We start from the raw sequence: 19,836 nt of genomic DNA on the forward strand, positions 1-19,836 counted from the left end.
TCCCGCGTTCTCATATCAAAATGAAAATATTAGCAAGATGTTTTGTGAATTTAAATACTCGGAATAAAATATAAACAACTGAATACTTATAAGAAAAAAATAACACTAACTTCTAGTGCAAAAATGTTAAGTTATTAATACGACTACCGTTGAAGCAGTTCTTGAAACGCGATGTTGCATCATTGCAAAAAGTTGCTGTGTAGATTGGCAATATCACTAAGCATGCAAGCATGCATTACTAATATGTAATAATACTTAATTATAATAATTATTTGGCAATGGCATAGGATTAGTCGCTACTCGACTAGAATTTTTAACGTACTGTTTACAATAGTACATACAATAATTCTTTACGCAAAACAGTTTCCTTAAGTGGGTCATCATAGTCATCAAACACATGCAAAACTATTCCAACCAGTAGCATATTTATATATTTGGTCGAACAGTTGTTATGAATTTCGAGTTCTAGTTATTATAGTTATCGGACCAACTCACAGCCAAGACATGTTATGTAACTGGTCAGAAAAGCAAAATCACAGACGCGAAAATTGACAAAACGGGTTTTATAGTAAGTAAACATTAAATTACATGATATGTAACAGTACGTAATGCTAATTCATTAACTGCTTAGCTACACGCATAGCGTTAAGTTGTAGTCAATAAAATGCGGTAAGTATGTAACGAAAATTCTTTGTGGACGCGAAACGACAATTATTTTAAATTGGCCGACCAACAACATCATGATATCATGCAACAATCACCTGACAATAACAAACAGCTATGCTGCGATATCAGGATATCACTATTTCCTAAAACATTGCCTACTCTGCCAAACATTAGGCAGGTTTAAAAACAGTGATTCCGTTTGGCAGATATTCAAAAATGCTCTTTTAAAAACCGAACTCATTTTACAAACCAAGGCAATGTTTGGTATGAAAAGCAAAGTTTAGGAAAATTTGGTACGAAATTTTAATAATGGTTAAAATAAACAACAACTTCCCACTCAAAAATAAATATTGTTCATAAATATTATTATTATATGTGACTATGTACGACCGTTGGACACGCAAATTATTTAATCATTGAATTCACGAACAACATATATTATAAGTATACAAGGTATGTGTGAACATGAATCCAGCCAGGTATAGCAGATTATGTTCGTTTGCGTGAACTACCTTATTACGTGAGTTGTTAAAACCTAGCCTAACGACTGGCCGGGTGAATCACGAATGTGTCAATGAAACAAACTTGAATAAATTATCCTAACCACGCATGCAATGAACAAAGACGAACGGAACAAGCGTTGTAATAACAGCAAAACTAACTAATCATCTGTGGACCTTATGTCTTTGTGATAAGGTTTACGAATATTGAATTAATAGTGTGGACGATGTATAACATGAAGCATGCTAGAATTCCTAGTAACATTAGGCCTTTACCTACATGTTCGGTTCAATGTTTACCTACACCGGTGTAGATAGCCGAGTAAGCCTTATTAAGAGAGAGACATGGTACTGAAAGGTTGTAGCAAGATAGCCTTTCAAAAATTGCCTTAAAACCTGTTTCCGAAACTATTACCAGATGATGCCCTGAGAGGAGAAAATTGTTTCATAGAATTGTTTAATGACCCTCTACTGCCACCTTTAAACTTTTTTCTCGAAAGGTATGAAACGGGCAAATATCAAATTTGGACTATTTGAAAAAATAGGAGCTCTCTTCCTGCTTCTTAATTTTTTTTATTAAGAATTAAAACAATTTAGGCTAGCTAGGCTAGGCTAGGTAATATCGTTTTTTTTATCTTAATATGTACCAACGACTTACCTACATAATACGCAAGTTTCATCTCCTAGCAGATGATAGATTATAATTTATAATACATATCTTTGCTAAAGATAAAGGTAAAAAGCAAAGAAGAAGAAGAACGAGCGGCGAATACAAATTGAGACAAAATAAGAAATGAACAAAACAACAAATGAGACATACCAACATGACGTCAATTTTCGACTAGTAATAAATAATAATGTTCCATTAGTCAAAATATCATCAAATATTTCTCGATGGTATTAACAACCTAGTTATGGGTTATCTAATATGTACCTAATATAAGAGTACTAGGTCAGGTCAGATCCACATTGCGCGGATGTCGCAGAAATGGGTCGACCGCAGGGGAGATCATTTATAAATAAATGTCTAGACGGATCGAAGTCAATTAATATTTCAGCGCTCTCCATTAGATAATTTAATTCTACAGCCAATGACAAACTTTAATCTCTTCATTCAATGACTAGCTCCTGCCCGTGACTTCGTCTTCGAGGGTGATGATGATGATTGTCAAAACTATCCTATGTCCTTCTCCGGGCCTCAAAGTATCTTCATATCAAATTTAATCTAAATCGGTTCAGCGGTTTAAGCGTTAAGAAGTAACAAACAGAAAGACTGGTAAACAAACAGATTATTAAGTAGGGAAGTAGGGATTATCTTTGACACTGGATTCGAAGCCGTTATAGATTGTGTCATTCACGAAAACGTGCGTCTTGACTAATATTGTCATGTTATTAAAGGTTAGATTTGACAAATCTGCGCGTCATCGTGGATGGCACGAACGATACGGTCTCAAAGAAACAATGATAGAAACTATAGAAAGGTCACTTATATGTATAATGTTTTGGTTGTAGTTATTTAGTTTTTTCTTCTGATTGCCCTGAAAACCAACGTCGTGACATGCATCACGACTTATGCTGAGTGGCAGTCATTTTAGTATGAAGTTTTAGTTATATTACTGTTTTTATTATGTAAAAACGTAAACAGTGCCGTACCATGTAAATGATGTAAATATTTTCATAAATTCTAGAATAGTTCTTATTCAAGTAGCTAGGTTTTAGGATCATCTGTGAAGTTTTGTATCAGTAACCTAACCACGACTGCCTTATCCGTGTCAAAGTGACATATTGGCTAACGACTGCGTAACTTAATTCTATACCTACATCGCACTCGCACTAATATGCGAGCGAGATGCATAGAAAGTAAGTTACGCGCACGCTAGCGAATATGTCAGGTGGTAAGCCTACTGGAAATATTAATTAGGACAGTCTTTTTGCATTGGTTTGGCAACAGTCTGGATTCATAATATTTTGTAAACCCCATCGTATGCGTACATTGTACGGTCGAGGAAATTGATTATTTAGCAATTTGCGGTTCAAGTACATTTGGTTGTACATACTTATTCTAAGAGCGAAATAATGAAAAGTGAACCGCAAACTGCGAAAGAATCAATTTCCTCCACCGTACGTAAGCTCGGAAAAACAACTACACTACCTGATTTAATGTCATCAATCAGTAAATTACCTACTAGCATTTAACGAATTTTTATCCTTGTTAAATTATAAAAGTTATACAGGAAAACGCTTAGACGCCTTTTACGGAAATTAATTGCTATATAAGTACCGATAAAAACAGTCAGTAACCGGGTACTTACGGTGACTCTAAAAAAACTTGAGCTTGACTTATAGTTGAGTATGTATATGTAAATAAAATACCCTACTATAGTAAATCAATGTGCGACAGCGCGCATGTAATTCCTCTTGAGTTGCAGGCGTACATAGGCTACGGAGACTGCTTACCATCAGGCAGGCCGTATGCTTGTTTGCCACCGACGTAGTATTAAAAAAAGGTCCCTAGCGACTTTCATATTGATGATTGTTACTGTGACAAGGTACGAAATGGTACGGAAATTTAATTATTTCACTATACATACATCATCGGGGCCTTTTAGAATAGCATCGGCCACCGTCGCAAGCCCCAAGACCGTGACTACCTTCAACCTAATCTGGAAAAGGCATTGAAGTGACTTCACAAAACATAGGTATATCGATCTTCTCTAGTTCTCGTAAGGAAATGTGTAAAAAGACAAAAGATACATTTCATCTCGTATTTAGACATTGGGGCGCTCAAAGGTCTTCCTGTATACCATAAAGATCCGTTGACAGGTTACGTTTGAAAAATTGACACTGTGTTTGCTAATTTCTACACTTAAAACCACCGAAAACATGACAATTGTTATAGAATCGTATACGTGTAACCACAATACCACCACAACCTTCAGCCTCAACAGCAACCCATTGGAGTGGTTTCACAAAACATATATTTTATGGATTATCATCGCGTTAGGAACGTTCTAGTGCCGGTCACACAAGGTTAATAAAAAAGCGGCCAAGTGCGAGTCGGACTCGCCCATGAAGGGTTCCGTACCATTTATGACGTATTAAAAAAACTACTTACTAGATCTGGTTCAAACCAATTTTCGTTGGAAGTTTGCATGGTAATGTATATCATATATTTTTTTTAGATTTTTCATTCCGTTATTTTAGAAGTTACAGGGGGGGGACACACTTTTTTTCACTTTGGAAGTGTCTCTCGCGCAAACTATTCAGTTTAGAAAAAAATGATATTAGAAACCTAAATATCATTTTTGAAGACCTATCCTTAGATACCCCACACGTATGGGTTTGATGAAAAAAAAAAATTTTTTTAATTTTTATGACGTATTAAAAAAAACTACTTACTAGATCTCGTTCGAACCAATTTTCGGTGGAAGTTTGCATGGCAATGTATATCATATATTTTTTTTAGATTTTTCATTCTGTTATTTTAGAAGTTACGGGGGGGGGGGGGCACACTTTTTACCACTTTGGAAGTGTCTCTCGTGCAAACTATTCAGTTAAGAAAAAAATGATATTAGAAACCTCAATATCATTTTTAAAGACCTATCCATAGATACCCCACACGTATGGGTTTGATGAAAAAAGATTTTTTGAGTTTCAGTTCTAAGTATGGGGAACCCCCAAAATTTATTGTTTTTTTTCTATTTTTGTGTAAACATCATAATGCGGTTCATAGAATACATCTACTTACCAAGTTTGAACAGTATAGCTTTTATAGTTTCGGAAAAAAGTGGCTGTGACAGAATCGGACAGACAGACGGACATGACGAATCTATAAGGGTTCCGTTTTTTGCCATTTGGCTACGGAACCCTAAAAAAGTCAATAAACACTGACGGCTCATTTCTCATGCAGACATTGGGGCCCTCAAGGATGGCGGTGGTCACCGCCTGTAGTCACAGTACTAGGGCAACCTTCGGCCCCATCAGCAGCAATTCATTGGAGTGAGTTCACAAAACACAGAAAAACATTCACACAGAAAGTATTGAATCATGTGTTCTACAAGCATTTATTAGGTAAAAAAAGGAAAACTTCAAAATATAAAGTTACTTACGTTTTAAGCTTCACCTGTAAAATTTGCTGTTGTGTACGCAGTATTAACCAGTGCTAGTTACGCGGATTTGCGGTATCCCCCGGTCACACAAGGTTAAACAATAAAAAGTCAATAAACACTCACGGCTCATTTCTCATGCAGACATTGGGGCCCTCAAGGATGGCGTTGGCCACCGCCACGAGCCCCAAGACCGCGACAACCTTCGGCCACATCTCGACTCACGCCTGCTCCATAACACTATTGTTTACGGTGTTACCTCACAATGTGCATTCAAATGAGGTTGCGCCAATGTAGGCTTTTGCGATGGCGGAGATCTGAAAAGAAAGGGTCGCTGTTACTCTCGTGAAACATTACATGGAACAGTTTTGGTATTGTGTAGAAAGCTCGAAGTTGTAACTTTTTTCTAAGATTGGGAAAATAGGTTCGAGTAGGTAGAATTTGTGCCACGTTTTGTTTGTTTGCGAAGCTTTGAATGGCAAAAATCTAAGGTGTCATGACAACTCATGAGTTGGCGCCCACATAGAACGGTTACCTATAAAGTGAAAATAACCTACATGATCTCAAGCTAGTTTTTGGATATTTCAAATGGCGTTCGAAAGGTTAAAATAAAAGTATGGCCAGGTGGGCTTAGAGGCAAAATACTATTGTTCAAAGTAAGCGAACGTAAGAGTATTACAATATTCAGTAATAATGTTCCATAATATTGATTTATTATTTATTCCATCCAACTCTTTCTTACTCTATTAGAGCTTATGGCTATGTTAAGGTAAATGAAAAAAAAACTCACAACGAAATGTCCTCGTATACTGAACTGTAAGTACTGTAACGTACCTAAGTATTTCTAACACTGAATTAATTGGTACGAGTATATTTTTGTTTCCATTGCCTAGAGTATTTATAGTAATATTTACAAACCGAATGAGCGCGTCCAATAAAAACAATTAGCTAGCGGGAAAAATATTCTATTTAAAGATACTATTTCATATCTTACAAATAAAAAAGTAGAATACGTAATATACATACTGTTATCGTGCAGAAATGATTATATAATTCTTGTAATTCATCGAAGGAATTATAATGACAATAATACTAATGAAATAAATAATTACTTTGAAAACAAAGGGGATTTACGCAGGTTGTGGTTTGCTTTGCTATTACAATATATAGGTAGGTAATGCTATTATCAATTAATTTTAAAGCATACGTTATGCAAAAGTATGCGTAACTATTAAAACTACGGGTTTATTGTTCAAAAGCAGTTTATTGATTTCCAAGTTTCTTGCCGGTCCCATATTGGGATACCCTCCTATAATTTAGGAGGGATTTAAATCTTCTCGGGTCAGAGGTGTAGGGTTAGAGCCGGCGTAGCTTTAATTGACGTTCATAAGCGCATTGTAATATGCCTACTTGATATTTATCTCTTAATTTAAATCTAATAATGAACATGTTGTGCAACCATGTAAGTGATAAAAACAATTGATTGTGAAATTCTTGTGAAATTTGTCATATTACAAATAAACTAAGGGTAAGGAGTGGTCAACTCAACAGTTATAATTTGCAAAGGATATAAGATAAGGCCAAGGTGAATGCAACAGACAATGGAAGTCATGACTAACTAATCAAACGAAGAGAAATGTTTTAAGGGATTTTACGTCATTGTGAAATTCAATTTGTGACCCAAACCGGCAAAACGTCCCACTTTGCCGGTTGCCATAAGGACGCCTTGACACTTTACAGGTTATTCGTATAAAGGTCTTCGCACACTATATCAATTCCACACCAACTCAACTCACTTTTGGTTCAGCTTAGTGGACGACGAGTGGACGACGCGTAGACCACCCGACAGTTACCTAAATGTTAAACTTGTACTGTAGGACATACAAGATAAGGCTTTAATTTCAATATTTAATTTTGAGTCGAGTGGCTGTTGAGTTGTAATAGTGTGCTAAGACCTTAAATGGCCTATGGCAAGCGACAAAGTGAGAGGTTTTGCCGTTTTCTGCCACATTTAATGATTTACGAGGTATTTATTGTTCAAACTCTTCATCACCATAAGGTGAGATTTAGAATAGAGATCCTTCTATGGCTTCTATCCAAACGAATCATTTGATTTGAAGTTAAATATAAAACAAATATTATGGGAAAATTTCACACAAATCGACCTAGTCCGGTAAGACGCATCAATAAGCTTGTATTGTGGGCTAACACCCACAACGGGCAATGATACATATATAACAGATAGATTATATAAATACTTAAAAACATACATATGCAGCTCATAGACAAATATCTGCTGACTGGGGACCCATTTACTTACTTATAAAAAAAAGAGAATTATTGTATATGCGAAAGCATTTTTGCCCAAGCTGAAACGAAGAGATTCACCGACCTCTCTAAATACACATTATCAAAGACTAGTAACAATAGTATAGTGGTACTAATTTGTGTTATTAACCTTAAAATAAACAGTAAATAACCGGCCAAGAGCATGTCGGGCCACGCTCAGTGTAGGGTTCCGTAGTTACTCTACCGTCACAATAAGCTAAACTGGAGCTTAAAGTATAGTAAATTGTTAACCAAGGGATGAAACGGTACCTTTCACCTGAGTTAAACAAATAGGCAAATTTGCATAATCAGTACCTAATTAAAATAAGTCTTTTTACTATGAAGGGAAAACTTTTTTCGATAACTCAAAAACAGCTAAACTGATCATGTCCGCTATAGTTTTCATTTAATGTCTTTCTTAAGCTCTACTTCCACGATTTTTTTCATATTTTTTGGACCTATGGTTCAAAAGTTAGAGGGGGGGGGGACACATTTTATTTTTCTTTCGGAGCGATTATCTCCGAATATATTCACTTTATCAAGAAATGTTTCTTGAAAACCCCTATTAGTTTTGAAAGACCTTTCCAACGATACCCCACACTCTAGGGTTGAAGCGAAAAAAAAAATTCACCCCCACTTTACGTGTAGGGGAGGTACCCTAAAAAAAATTAAATTTTTTGAGGTTTTATTGTACGACTTTGTCGGCTTTATTGATTTATATATCCATGCCAAATTTCAGCTTTCTAGCACTAACGACCACGGAGCAAAGCCTCGGACAGACAGACAGACAGACAGACAGACGGACATGGCGAAACTATAAGGGTTCCGTTTTATGCCATTTGGCTACGGAACCCTAAAAACAAATTGGTTCCATTTTATGATAATACCTACTGTTTCACTAATACATTTATCAGCAAACATGAAAATGGCAACAGGCCAAATGCAAGAAATACAGTTTGGAATTTATGAAAATCCGTAATGTTGTTGGTTATATTTTTAAAACATTTGTTTATGCGCGCAAATCTTATAGACAAGACTTAAGAAATATCATATAGCATATTCATTGTTTCTTTTTCCTCGGCATTTCTCTACTTCCCAAGAGATCAGAAATCGGCCAAGAGCATGTCGGGCTATACTCATCAGTATAGTACTCAACGGAGTCTATTAGTAAGTATCATTGTACATTACAAGCATAAGGTAAGGGATTACCTTCGCAGGGCTTTGTACGTAGTTTTAATAAGAAGAGAAGACTTTTTGCAGTACCTAACTCAAAAACGACTGGACCGATCATGTTCACTATAGTTTTAATTGAAAGTATTTATTAAGCTCTTGTTTAACGATTTATTTAATATCTTTTGAATACATGGTTCAAAAGTTAGAGGGGCGGGGGCATTTTTATTCTGTCGGGGCGATTATTTCCGAAAATAATCACTATATAAAAAAAAATCTGCAGACCCTTATTCATTTTAAAACACCTATCCAACGATACCCCACACCACACCATTGGGTTAAAGCAATAAACAAAAATAAAAATAAAAGACATTTTGAATGGAGGCGACCCTAAAAAAATGTTTTTTTTGTTAATTTCGTTTTGCCGTTCTGTCGCCATGTATGATTTATGTATCCATGCCAAATTGCAGCTTTCTAGCACTAACGTCACAGAGCAAAGCCACGCACGGACAGACGGACATTGGCGAAACTATAAGGGTTCCTAGTTGACTACGGAACCCTACAAATGAGGAGATTTCGTTGTAGGTAGATATACTTTTATATTTACGAACTACGACAACGTAAGTTAATACATTAAGTAGAAAGAAATCCTCAGTGGGCAATTTGGGTTTTCCATAACATGTTTCATGACTTTACTTGGTTTTCGGGAAGCAGCATAACCATATCGGATTCGTAAGAATCCATTGAAGTCGGTTGTCATAAAATAATTAATTCCATAGTTATTTATACACAACAGACATCGTAAAATGTTGCGCTGCAAGATAGCGTTAACGTTAAACGGATCTAAAAATATAACAGTGATGCGATAAAGAACAGTTTGTCCGTCGCTGCAACTTTAATCTATTAGCATTTTTCTATAAACCAGTATTGTTTATAATATAAAAAGCTGAAAAACTCAGCATTCCACGGCTAATAACAGGAATTGCGCGGAACCTGTCCTATTTCTACTACTGAATATGAGCGAAGTTTGCGGGCGATAATTTCAAGAAAATGCGTTCTGTGATTGTACCTATAAGTACCTAGTATTTGAGTTGTAGTGTAGACTGGCGTTTAGTACAGAGAAGAGTTCAATGCATTTGAATTGCTCGTATATTGGTATGTGGCAGTGACCTTTATCAAGGTGGTATCACTGGGTACTAACACCCACCCTTGACTGACCATCCGTGAGTAACATTAACGAATTCTCAGTTAACGACGTGGAAGATGTTACATTCGACAAATACGCAACATTCAGTAAGTAAATATATAAAAGAATTTGTCCGTAGTTCCAGATCGCAATATAGGAATATTCAAAGAGATTTGATAAGTCAGAAACTACATCGGATCTACGTGTCCGAAATTTGGCTCGTCGTTTTTCAGTATCTGTATGACACACGTATCTACTGACCAATGATAAAAAAAATCTCATTCAATTGCATCATCGTTTCTAAGTCATATTCATCTCAAAAGCTGTTTTTTTTTTACTTAATCGAACAGCTTATGTCAGATAGAGCGGATGGCTAGACTTTTTTTGATGATATAGGAGACAAACGAGCAGACGCATCGCCTGATGGTAAGCAATTATTGTAGCCCATGGACAATAGCAACGCCTTCAGATGGGAGAAGGCTCCTTGAAGGTTTGAAGATCGTATCTGTCCGGAAATACCGCGGGCGACAGTTCATTCCAGAGCTCAGTTTGGTGAAAGAGAATTTGAAATAGAGGTGTATTATCAAAGAAAACTTTGTAGCCACATCAATTTACTGCTATCTTTCGAAACTTTTAGAATGCCAGTTGACTTTGATCCTTAATATTATTTCACTGATATGTGTTTGTTAAATATCAAAAAGTGGCGCCATTTTATCGGGCAGGTTATGGCACCATCGCTCCAAACGATGCTGTCATACCTTTGGCCTTTAATCTATTAGATAGCGCCACTTTTTGATATTTACCGTCAAAAACCGCCCGTACCGTCGTTTTTGGTGTTTACCGTGAGACTAGACGCGGGCTTGCGTTTCACCCTTACGTCGTTACTCTGCCGCTGATTCACACTAAACGCTACGCATCCAGCTTTATCATGCGAACGGCTAAGGAGTGGAATTCGTTTCCTGTAAATCTATTCCCAGTCCACTATAATTTGGATCTTTTTAAATCGAGAGTGAATAGACATCTTTTAAATAAGCATGTTCCATCCTAGACTGCATCGGCACTTACCATCAGGTGAGATTGTGGTCAAATGCTTACCTTTTCCTAATAAAATAAAAAATTACACATATCAGTGAAAGAATAAGTTCTATAAGTTTTAATCATGTGTCGAAAGATGTCAGTAAATTTACGTGGCCACAAAGTTTTCTTTGACAATACACCTCTATTTCAATTTATCTTTGCTTTGGCTGAACTACGGTACCTATAGCTGCTTAATTGCTGATAAAAAACTAATCACGTGTAGACATAGACGAATGCCTACACACTTTAAAAGTATTCGGCAGCATGTGGGCGTGCAAAAATAAATGGACGTTAGTCAAAATAAAACGTTGCAACTTCAAATACTAGGAATTATTATTCGTGTTAGTGAAACTGTACATAACAATGTCGGTTGTGCAAAATGCTGATCTAGGTCTGATTTAAGTACGTTAGGATTTCTATCCCTCAATTCTTTAAGTGACGTGATTTAAATTAATGTGAATATCTTATTGAACTAAAATATTCACCAATAATGTTTTGTCGAAGACAAAGTTTAAATTGTAGATTTTAAATATGCCTGATTCTTTTTCCTGCATCTTGGACGTTGATCACTCGAATCTTTATAATATACCTCCTTGGGCTTGAAATTTCAAACATTAAGTACCTATTACAAAGTTAATTCAGTAAAATATGGCCAGTCCACGTAAAAGATATGTTTACACTTTTGTATCTTACTCCTTTCGACCAGACTATAGCAGTTAAGAGTCCGTCTAAGCAAACCTATTCAGACTAGGAAGTAACTTAAGTGTGGCTGTGCTAATATAAACGTAATATCTTCAGAGAAAGTTGACGTCAATGGAGGAATATCCCCTTTGTAAGCTTAGATGAACTCCACATCCCAGAACTCTATCTCTAAGAAATTATAAAAGTATTCAATTCCCAGTACTCATTAGGTCGAATAACAAGCCTCTTAAACATCAAGTGACCGACATTCACCCACCACATCGGACAATTAAAATATCACATTGCATAAACATAACCCGAGCGCAATAGGTCGCCATTATTGTCAAAACACATTCGTACTGTTCGCACATTCATGTTGCTTGGCGAGTCGTCATCGCGATATTCGGTGTCAAATGCGACCTTGGTCTGATCATAGCTGCGTCCTTAACGGACGTGAGGCAAACCACCTCCCAGTCAATCGAACAGACCTCGCGCCGTACCAAATTCGCGGTCCCAAAGTCACATCGCTCGTAACGTAATGCAGTAGGCGCTACAACTATGCATAATATTATTATTGATGGCTTTAAGACGCTGACCAGCGATTAGTGCCACAAAAATTGCGGTAATTTATAAAGAACATTTTGTGTCACTTTCTGACACAAAATGTTTTAAGCGGTCAACTGATTCGCATGAGCTTACGACGTGACAAGGCAATTGGAATAACACACCAAAACACTTTAACAATTCCTGCATCATTAACAAAGATCAATAAACGCTTCGTTTTAGGCCACCAGTTTAAGTGTGATGGAATGACGTATACTTGTTATATGGATCTAAAGATCAAGTAGCTTTGTGGATGAGCTATCAGTCAAGATGAAGTGATTTGTGAATTTGGACAAAGAGTTAAATAGGTCACCGCTAACAACGCGTGGGTAAACATGCAGTAAGACTTGTAGCAAATATGTTTCGTGGTTTTTTTTTGACACCTTAACTGACAAAAACTATGACGGTCTGTGATTCAGCCAGCAAGCGTGAGGCAGGCCGCACGATAAGCTACTTTAATTATATATCGATACGCGAATAAATACTGCAAATATTCTATGTATATTCTAAACTGACTAGACTAGACTTGACACCAATAGTTACAGTTTAACGACTCCTGCACCTATGATTCACATCTAGCCGTCCGCTCGTTTGCTACTAATATTTAAATATACATAATAAAACAGACACGTTGTGTAGACATTGACAGGAAGCGCATCACAGGTTGAAGTATTATATTTTCAAGATATACAAAGTAGAGCTCCAAGCTTCACTAAGAAAGGATTCATCTCCAAGAGGGATAAGAATGAAAATTTTGCACGTAGGTAAGAACTTTAATGACAATACTGATAGTAAGAACCTTAGACGCTATACTGACACGATTTCCTACATTCATTAAAGTAGTGTCTTTTCCCTTAAGAACGTCACAGATAGGCTTATTAATTAGCTAGGAACCTAAGCTATACATAGTTTATGCTGAAGTCCTGTTAAGCAATTCACGCGACGCACACAGATCACCGTTAACTAAATGTGGGTCAAATCGAAATTGGCTAGATTGGACATAATTAAGTAGCGTTTGTTGACTTAAGTTTCTATGTAGATATTCTATTTCAAGGATGTTACTTTTTGCTCAAAACTTAGGCATGTGTAATTGTGTAGGTCAATAAAAGTCTAATAAAGAAATAGGTAGGTACAAACAGCAACACTCGACTTACCATCGGTAGAGCATGGGCGATGGTAAACAAACAAAAACTTCACTTTAGAAAAAAATTATATTAGGAACCTAAATATCATTTTTGAAGACCTATCCATAGATACCCCACACGTATGGGTTTGACGAAAAAAAATTTTTTTTTTAATTTTATGACGTATTAAAAAAAACTACTCACTAGATCTCGTTCAAACCAATTTTCGTTAGAAGTTTGCATCGTAATGTATATCATATATTTTTTTTAGATTTTTCATTCTGTTATTTTAGAAGTTACAGGGGGGGGGACACACTTTTTTTTACTTTGGGAGGTTCTCTCGCGCAAACTATTCAGTTTAGAAAAAAATGATATTAGAAACCTTAATATCATTTTTGAAGACCTATCCATAGATACCCCACATGTATGTGTATGTTGAAAAAAAAAAAATTTTTTTTAATTTCATGACGTATTAAAAAAAAACTACTTACTAGATCTCGTTCAAACCAATTTTCGGTGAAAGTTTACATGGCAATGTATATCATATATTTTTTTTAGAATTTTCATTCTGTTATTTTAGAAGTTACGGGGGGGGGGGGGGGGGGACACATTTTTTTACTTTGGGAGGTTCTCTCGCGCAAACTATTCAGTTTAGAAAAAAATGATATTAGAAACCTTAATATTATTTTTGAAGACCTATCCATAGATACCCCACATGTATGGGTATGTTGAAAAAAAAAATTTTTTTTTTAATTTCATGACGTATTAAAAAAAAACTACTTACTAGATCTCGTTCAAACCAATTTTCGGTGGAAGTTTACATGGCAATGTATATCATATATTTTGTTTAGATTTTTCATTCTGTTATTTTAGAAGTTACGGGGGGGGGACACACATTTTACCACTTTGGAAGTGTCTCTCGCGCAAACTATTCATTTTAGAAAAAAATGATATTAGAAACCTCAACATCATTTTTGAAGACCTATCCATAGATACCCCACACGTATGGGTTTGATGAAAAAAGATTTTTTGAGTTTCAGTTCTAAGTATGGGGAACCCCCAAAATTCATTGTTTTTTTTCTATTTTTGTGTGAAAATCTTAATGCGGTTCATAGAATACATCCACTTACTAAGTTTGAACAGTACAGCTCTTATAGTTTCGGAAAAAAGTGGCTGTGACAGAATCGGACAGACAGACGGACATGACGAATCTATAAGGGTTCCGTTTTTTGCCATTTGGCTACGGAACCCTAAAAAATGCCTCGATTTTTTTTTTTTGCGTTCGGTTTTTAATGTACCTTATTTAACTTGCAAATGATGAATGTTTATTTAGGTTTCAATACCTGAGCTATTTTCAGTTTAAACACTGCCTATTAAACTGAAAATTATAGGTATAGAAAAAATAAGAATAAATAAAATCAGAAACCTTGCACCGCTATTAAATCCCATTATTACCGATTAGTTATTTTAAAGGTATTCCCATAAACGAGTTTTCACCTACTAATTTTCTCTCTTTTCACTTTATCCGTCATAGAAGCGTTTCATACTCGATTCCTTTATAGAAATTTTTACACGAATACAATTTTCGCGTAAAGTTACATAATACGAATATAGAGCGGATTCATTCAATCGTCGCCAATGTTGGTCTGTACCTAGCACTGACCTATAGTCAACAAGCGACTTTAAGGAATGTTAACACTATGTACCTTATTCCATCGTATTAAGGGTAAAAATGCCATCGACCGTAACCAACGCGACGCTGGCAGTATTCTCATTGTTTTAAAGGAGAGGGTTCATCTCACGCGAACAAAGTGAGAGTGATTTCAGTTGTGTCCTAGCCTAATCGGTAGAGGTAACCCATTTTTTAACGTTGGGCAAATGGGTTTTTCGCATACCACTTCATGAAGCGAAGCGATCACACGAGGGAAGCAGGAGTAATGACGGATTAACAAATATTCACCATGGTTGGACTACCGTCTATTAACTAGGTACCTTGTGGTGGAGCGCAGCGGGGTCGTTAGGTCGTTCGTTACATACTTATATACTTCGTGCCTAGTCGGTAGTAACGAAGAGAATTGATTGTAATAGCAGGTAAAGTCTAAGAAAAAATCGTGCCCCTTAGTGTGACAACAGATGGCGCTATACTGCGCTATATGTTTTGCGGTCTCTGAATCGTCAAACGTCAACTTTTGACAACGAGCTACCGCAAATTGTATGGAGCAGTACAGCGCCATCTCGTTTACATGTCAAATTTAAAGCACGAAATTGTCTTCAACAACCAATCAATGTATCTTTGGTAGTAGGTAACCCTGCCTACGAATCTGGAGGTCCTGCTCGAATTCTAAAATATGTATACGGTAAGTCGTAAGGTAAGGGCATTTATTAGTGTTTATCACTACTACACTACACTTTACTTATTGAGCTTTATAATTTATTTACGTGTAATAATAGCAACGGTCCCATAACATTTATTTATATATCCAGTACAAACATAGACTGGTTGGCTCGCGGCTAATCTTCAGTATGTGTTAGTAATAACAGTACCGGTCCCGACGCTGCGACTCTCATCCGGGCTGGGACGCGATAATAATACACTCAATTATTGGAAATTAAATAAAAATGGGAGGGGACATCCCTCACTGGCCATTGTGTGAACAACAATAAGATTTGCGTGAACTTTAAAGTTGTATTGTAGTTTTATTTACTATCGTGACTTTGTATGCGTAGAACGGCACGCCGCCGGCCGGCCGGCCGTCTCGTCGCGCGTCGAATAAACCGGTTTATTTAGGTTAAAATAATGTTCTTTAAACGTTCGCGTTCTTTGAAAAGTTCAGAGTAAAACCGAAATAAACCGGTATTAACCGCTATTTTAAAAACCGGTTCCGAGCCTTGCGTAGAAGTCTTTCGTATTTTTAACCCTCATTCCACCCCCTTAAGAGATTGAATTCAAGGACAAGAAATATCCTATGTCACTTTCCTGGTAGTATTCTACCTGCATGCCGAATATTATTCAAATCCGATCTCCGGTTTATGAGTGATTGAGAAACAATCGTCCAGGTATCTAAAAATGCTAACTTTCGCATTTATAATATGAGTAGGAACACTCCAACTTCCTAATCGCTTGTATAATTAGTGGAGGAAGCCAAAACTGATTTGATTTAACAATGGAAACATAGGTTCCTACCTATGCAAATCAATTTTAGCACTTAATTTACACAGCTTGGCCTAGATTTATCTAGCTAGAGTACAAAAAAAAATGAACTATTTTTAGGTTACAAAAATTTTGATATAAAAGAAGTAGAAAAATAACTTTATCATACAGAAGGTATATTTCATTAAATAAACTATACTAATTAATGACTAATTAGTTCTAGATAAGTGAGCTGTGAAACAGGAAAACAAATCAACTGTTGCAAGATATAATTGTTTAATCACAATCTTATTAGTTACCTATTCTATTGTTATATCGTTCAATGTACGCTGGATAGACAATGTTGTCATAATTTATAGTTATAATATCAAAAAACCTGCTGGCCATATGTGTACCAAAAATTGAGTGGGCATATTTGTATATGCAAAAATTAAGATTAGTCATATTTGGCTTTAAAAATAAACACAAATCGTCCTCAAGCTGTAGACCATCTGCTTAGATATAGTATACATGGAATTTACATAAATTAAGATAGACCACTTGAAACAGTAATTGGTTTCATATGGGTTTTATCTGACTTATTATTTATTATTCACATATATACAGTAGCACAATTAAAACACATGCAACATATTGTGTCTTCTAAAATATTTGGTTTACAAAGGATATATGAAGTTTTCATAAATTGGGGGTACAGGGTGTGAAGGGTGTTGACCCTTGCTTGTTGTTGAACAAGCTTAAATGACACCAGCAGGGGTGTTTAGCTCAAAATAATTTATATTTTAATTTAATATTATGAAATAAATAAGTTTAAATCAAGCTGTAAACTACTTTTCCATTGACATGGTAGAAAAAATATAATAGTCATAATGACTCTTTGGGATTCCCAAACTATTTCCTTTGCACTCAAAGTTGAAACAAGATAAAGTTCACAAACAATCAATTATGTATGTGATGATTACCCCCCTTCACACTCTTGGCCTGTCTGAGAATTTTATCTATAGCCAAAGTTAGAAAGATTTGTGTTAAGTTAAATTACTGTCTGTTAGACTAGGTACTCTGTGGCCCAAAATTGCACAGACAGTTTATGAATCAATTCATTAATAATGTGCTGATGCAATTTTGCAGCTTTCTGCACCTAATAAATTTGATTAGTTAGGTATGCATGCGTCTTTAAATAGGAATGTTTTCAAAGTGTTCAATCTCTGCAACAATGTTTCTGATTCTAAGTATTTTAATTTTAGTGTTTAATTATGATGGAAATACATAGTTATGCAAATTTTAAAAGAGAAGACATATTAACACATTCAATACACTTGTAGCCAGTAACAGGTTTCTTCCACTCTGTAGCAACCCTAGCAGGTTGCTGACAGTGAATATGTTAATGTGTACCAGTTGAATACCTGGGGCCCGTTTTATGGAAGTTTGTAATATGCTTCTGTATATAAGAAGTTTATTAATGATTTCTAAATGGACAATGTCAATGGTAAAGGATAGATATTAATAGGGCACTTCCCTAAAGTTGCTTGGTTTTTATACTAATTTGAAAGAAGAGGCTTTAACGTTAGGATTAAACGGGTTCATCGATTAACAGTCCCGCCTGTCAGTTGACAGTTCTGAACAACTGACTCTTAATCAATGGGCCCCTTTAGGTAGATTTATTTAAGACAATGAAGAAAATATAATTCATATAAATTCCATTATAAGAAGTATAGCCCTGGCATCCTATAAAAATAAAGTTTAGTTGCACCAATAACAACAATATACTGCTAAACATAATAAGTAAATGTAGCAATAAAACCTATTGAATTGTTTTGAAAACATCAGCCTGGGAGAATATATTGTTTTGATTACAAGGAAATTGTTATTAGATTGAGCTCCAATAGGAAATCTAATGGACAAGATAACAAGTCTATTTGATGTACTTACTATGTATAGTAACATTTTTTACATTATAAATTTTGTGCTTTGTAAGTCAGGTTCATACATCAAATTGATAATTGGGTACTTCAGTGATCTCACTATACAACTACTGTGTATTACTTAAAATGTTGATATCAATAGTACTGATTCCACAAAACTACAATTTTTTCATATCAGTAATAATTGAGGATTTGCCAACAAAAACTAAGTAAATCATGAAAAAGCAATGCATTTCAGTGTCAGATAAAATAAGAAGATAACTGTATCTAATCATGTCTAGCTATAGTAAAACTGGTTCTTGACAAATAATATCCTGTAGTTGTTTACATTCCTTATACAGTTAAGATGCTAGTTCTGAGACTTCAGAGTAGGTAACTGATATTCACAGCACTCATTGGTCAGATTTTTTTTAATATACTTACATAGTCTTCTAATACTGCACTAATCTATAAACAATAGGTAGCTAAAAACTGATAAGATTAGATATTTGTCTATAACTCGTTTGTTGGTTGCATTGCTAATATTGTTTTCAAGTGTGAAAGCAAATCTTTGCCAGTGTACTACTTTGCGAAACTAAAGGAGGTCAGACAAAAATAGCACACAAACCGAAACTCGGCAATAAAAGCCTCCGACAGTTCTGTAATTTACAGTAGTTAGCCAGAATAGTAGAATACTTACTTGGAATCCAAGGACAATCCACTATTACATTCAAGGAATCCTCGGTATTAGGAATGATTCACCTTCTGTTTACTCCGGTATAGTCATTCAACACTCAAGAAATCAGTACAGAGGCTAAACTTCGTATTGCTTGTGCTTGTCACTGAGTAGCTTCGTCATTGATTTGATTAGCACTTTTAACTAGTTCATAAAATGAAAATCACTAACACTATAAACTTAAGATTACATGTAGCATTTTATTTTAATGGAAAAAACTATTAATTAAAATAACTTATTTCTCGCGAATTAAAAATGTTCCTTCCCAAACACTAAACGTTTACACACAAAGACAATCGCTGTTCTGACTGGACTGACTGCTAGTGCTGTGCTTGACAGCAAGCATCATTCATTCACGCATTCATAACTACTAGTGCTGTATCCCGTAACTCTCATAACAGCCGAGCACCATGCAAAGCAACACGATTTCTGATAACTTATTACAAAAAAATGAATTAATGAATTCAAATTTATTTATTTAATCGAATGGCATAACAAAAATCACAAGTAAATCGAAAATATATCAGGTATGTCACAAGTTTGTATCCAAGGTTTTCAGCCATTGGGCTACGTCAGGAGTAAGTGAGAACAGGTCATCGGGGCTTCC

At 35.6% G+C, this 19,836-nt stretch overlaps 1 protein-coding gene across 1 annotated transcript in view; it reads right to left on the reverse strand.

The window, feature by feature from the left end:
* LOC133520304 (protein draper-like) overlaps positions 1-19,550 on the reverse strand; it is a 51,165-nt gene extending 31,615 nt beyond the window's left edge. The window contains exons 1-2 of the mRNA XM_061854673.1: positions 19,194-19,550; positions 5,399-5,589 (exon numbers count right to left, since the gene is read on the reverse strand). Of these exons, the coding sequence (XP_061710657.1) occupies positions 5,399-5,487 (89 nt within the window). The 5' untranslated portion in view covers positions 5,488-5,589; positions 19,194-19,550. The remainder of the gene's footprint in view (positions 1-5,398; positions 5,590-19,193) is intronic.
* Positions 19,551-19,836: the final 286 nt, after the last annotated feature.

This window comes from Cydia pomonella, chromosome 8 (assembly GCF_033807575.1).
Source record: "Cydia pomonella isolate Wapato2018A chromosome 8, ilCydPomo1, whole genome shotgun sequence".
NCBI classification, from domain to species: domain Eukaryota; kingdom Metazoa; phylum Arthropoda; class Insecta; order Lepidoptera; family Tortricidae; genus Cydia; species Cydia pomonella.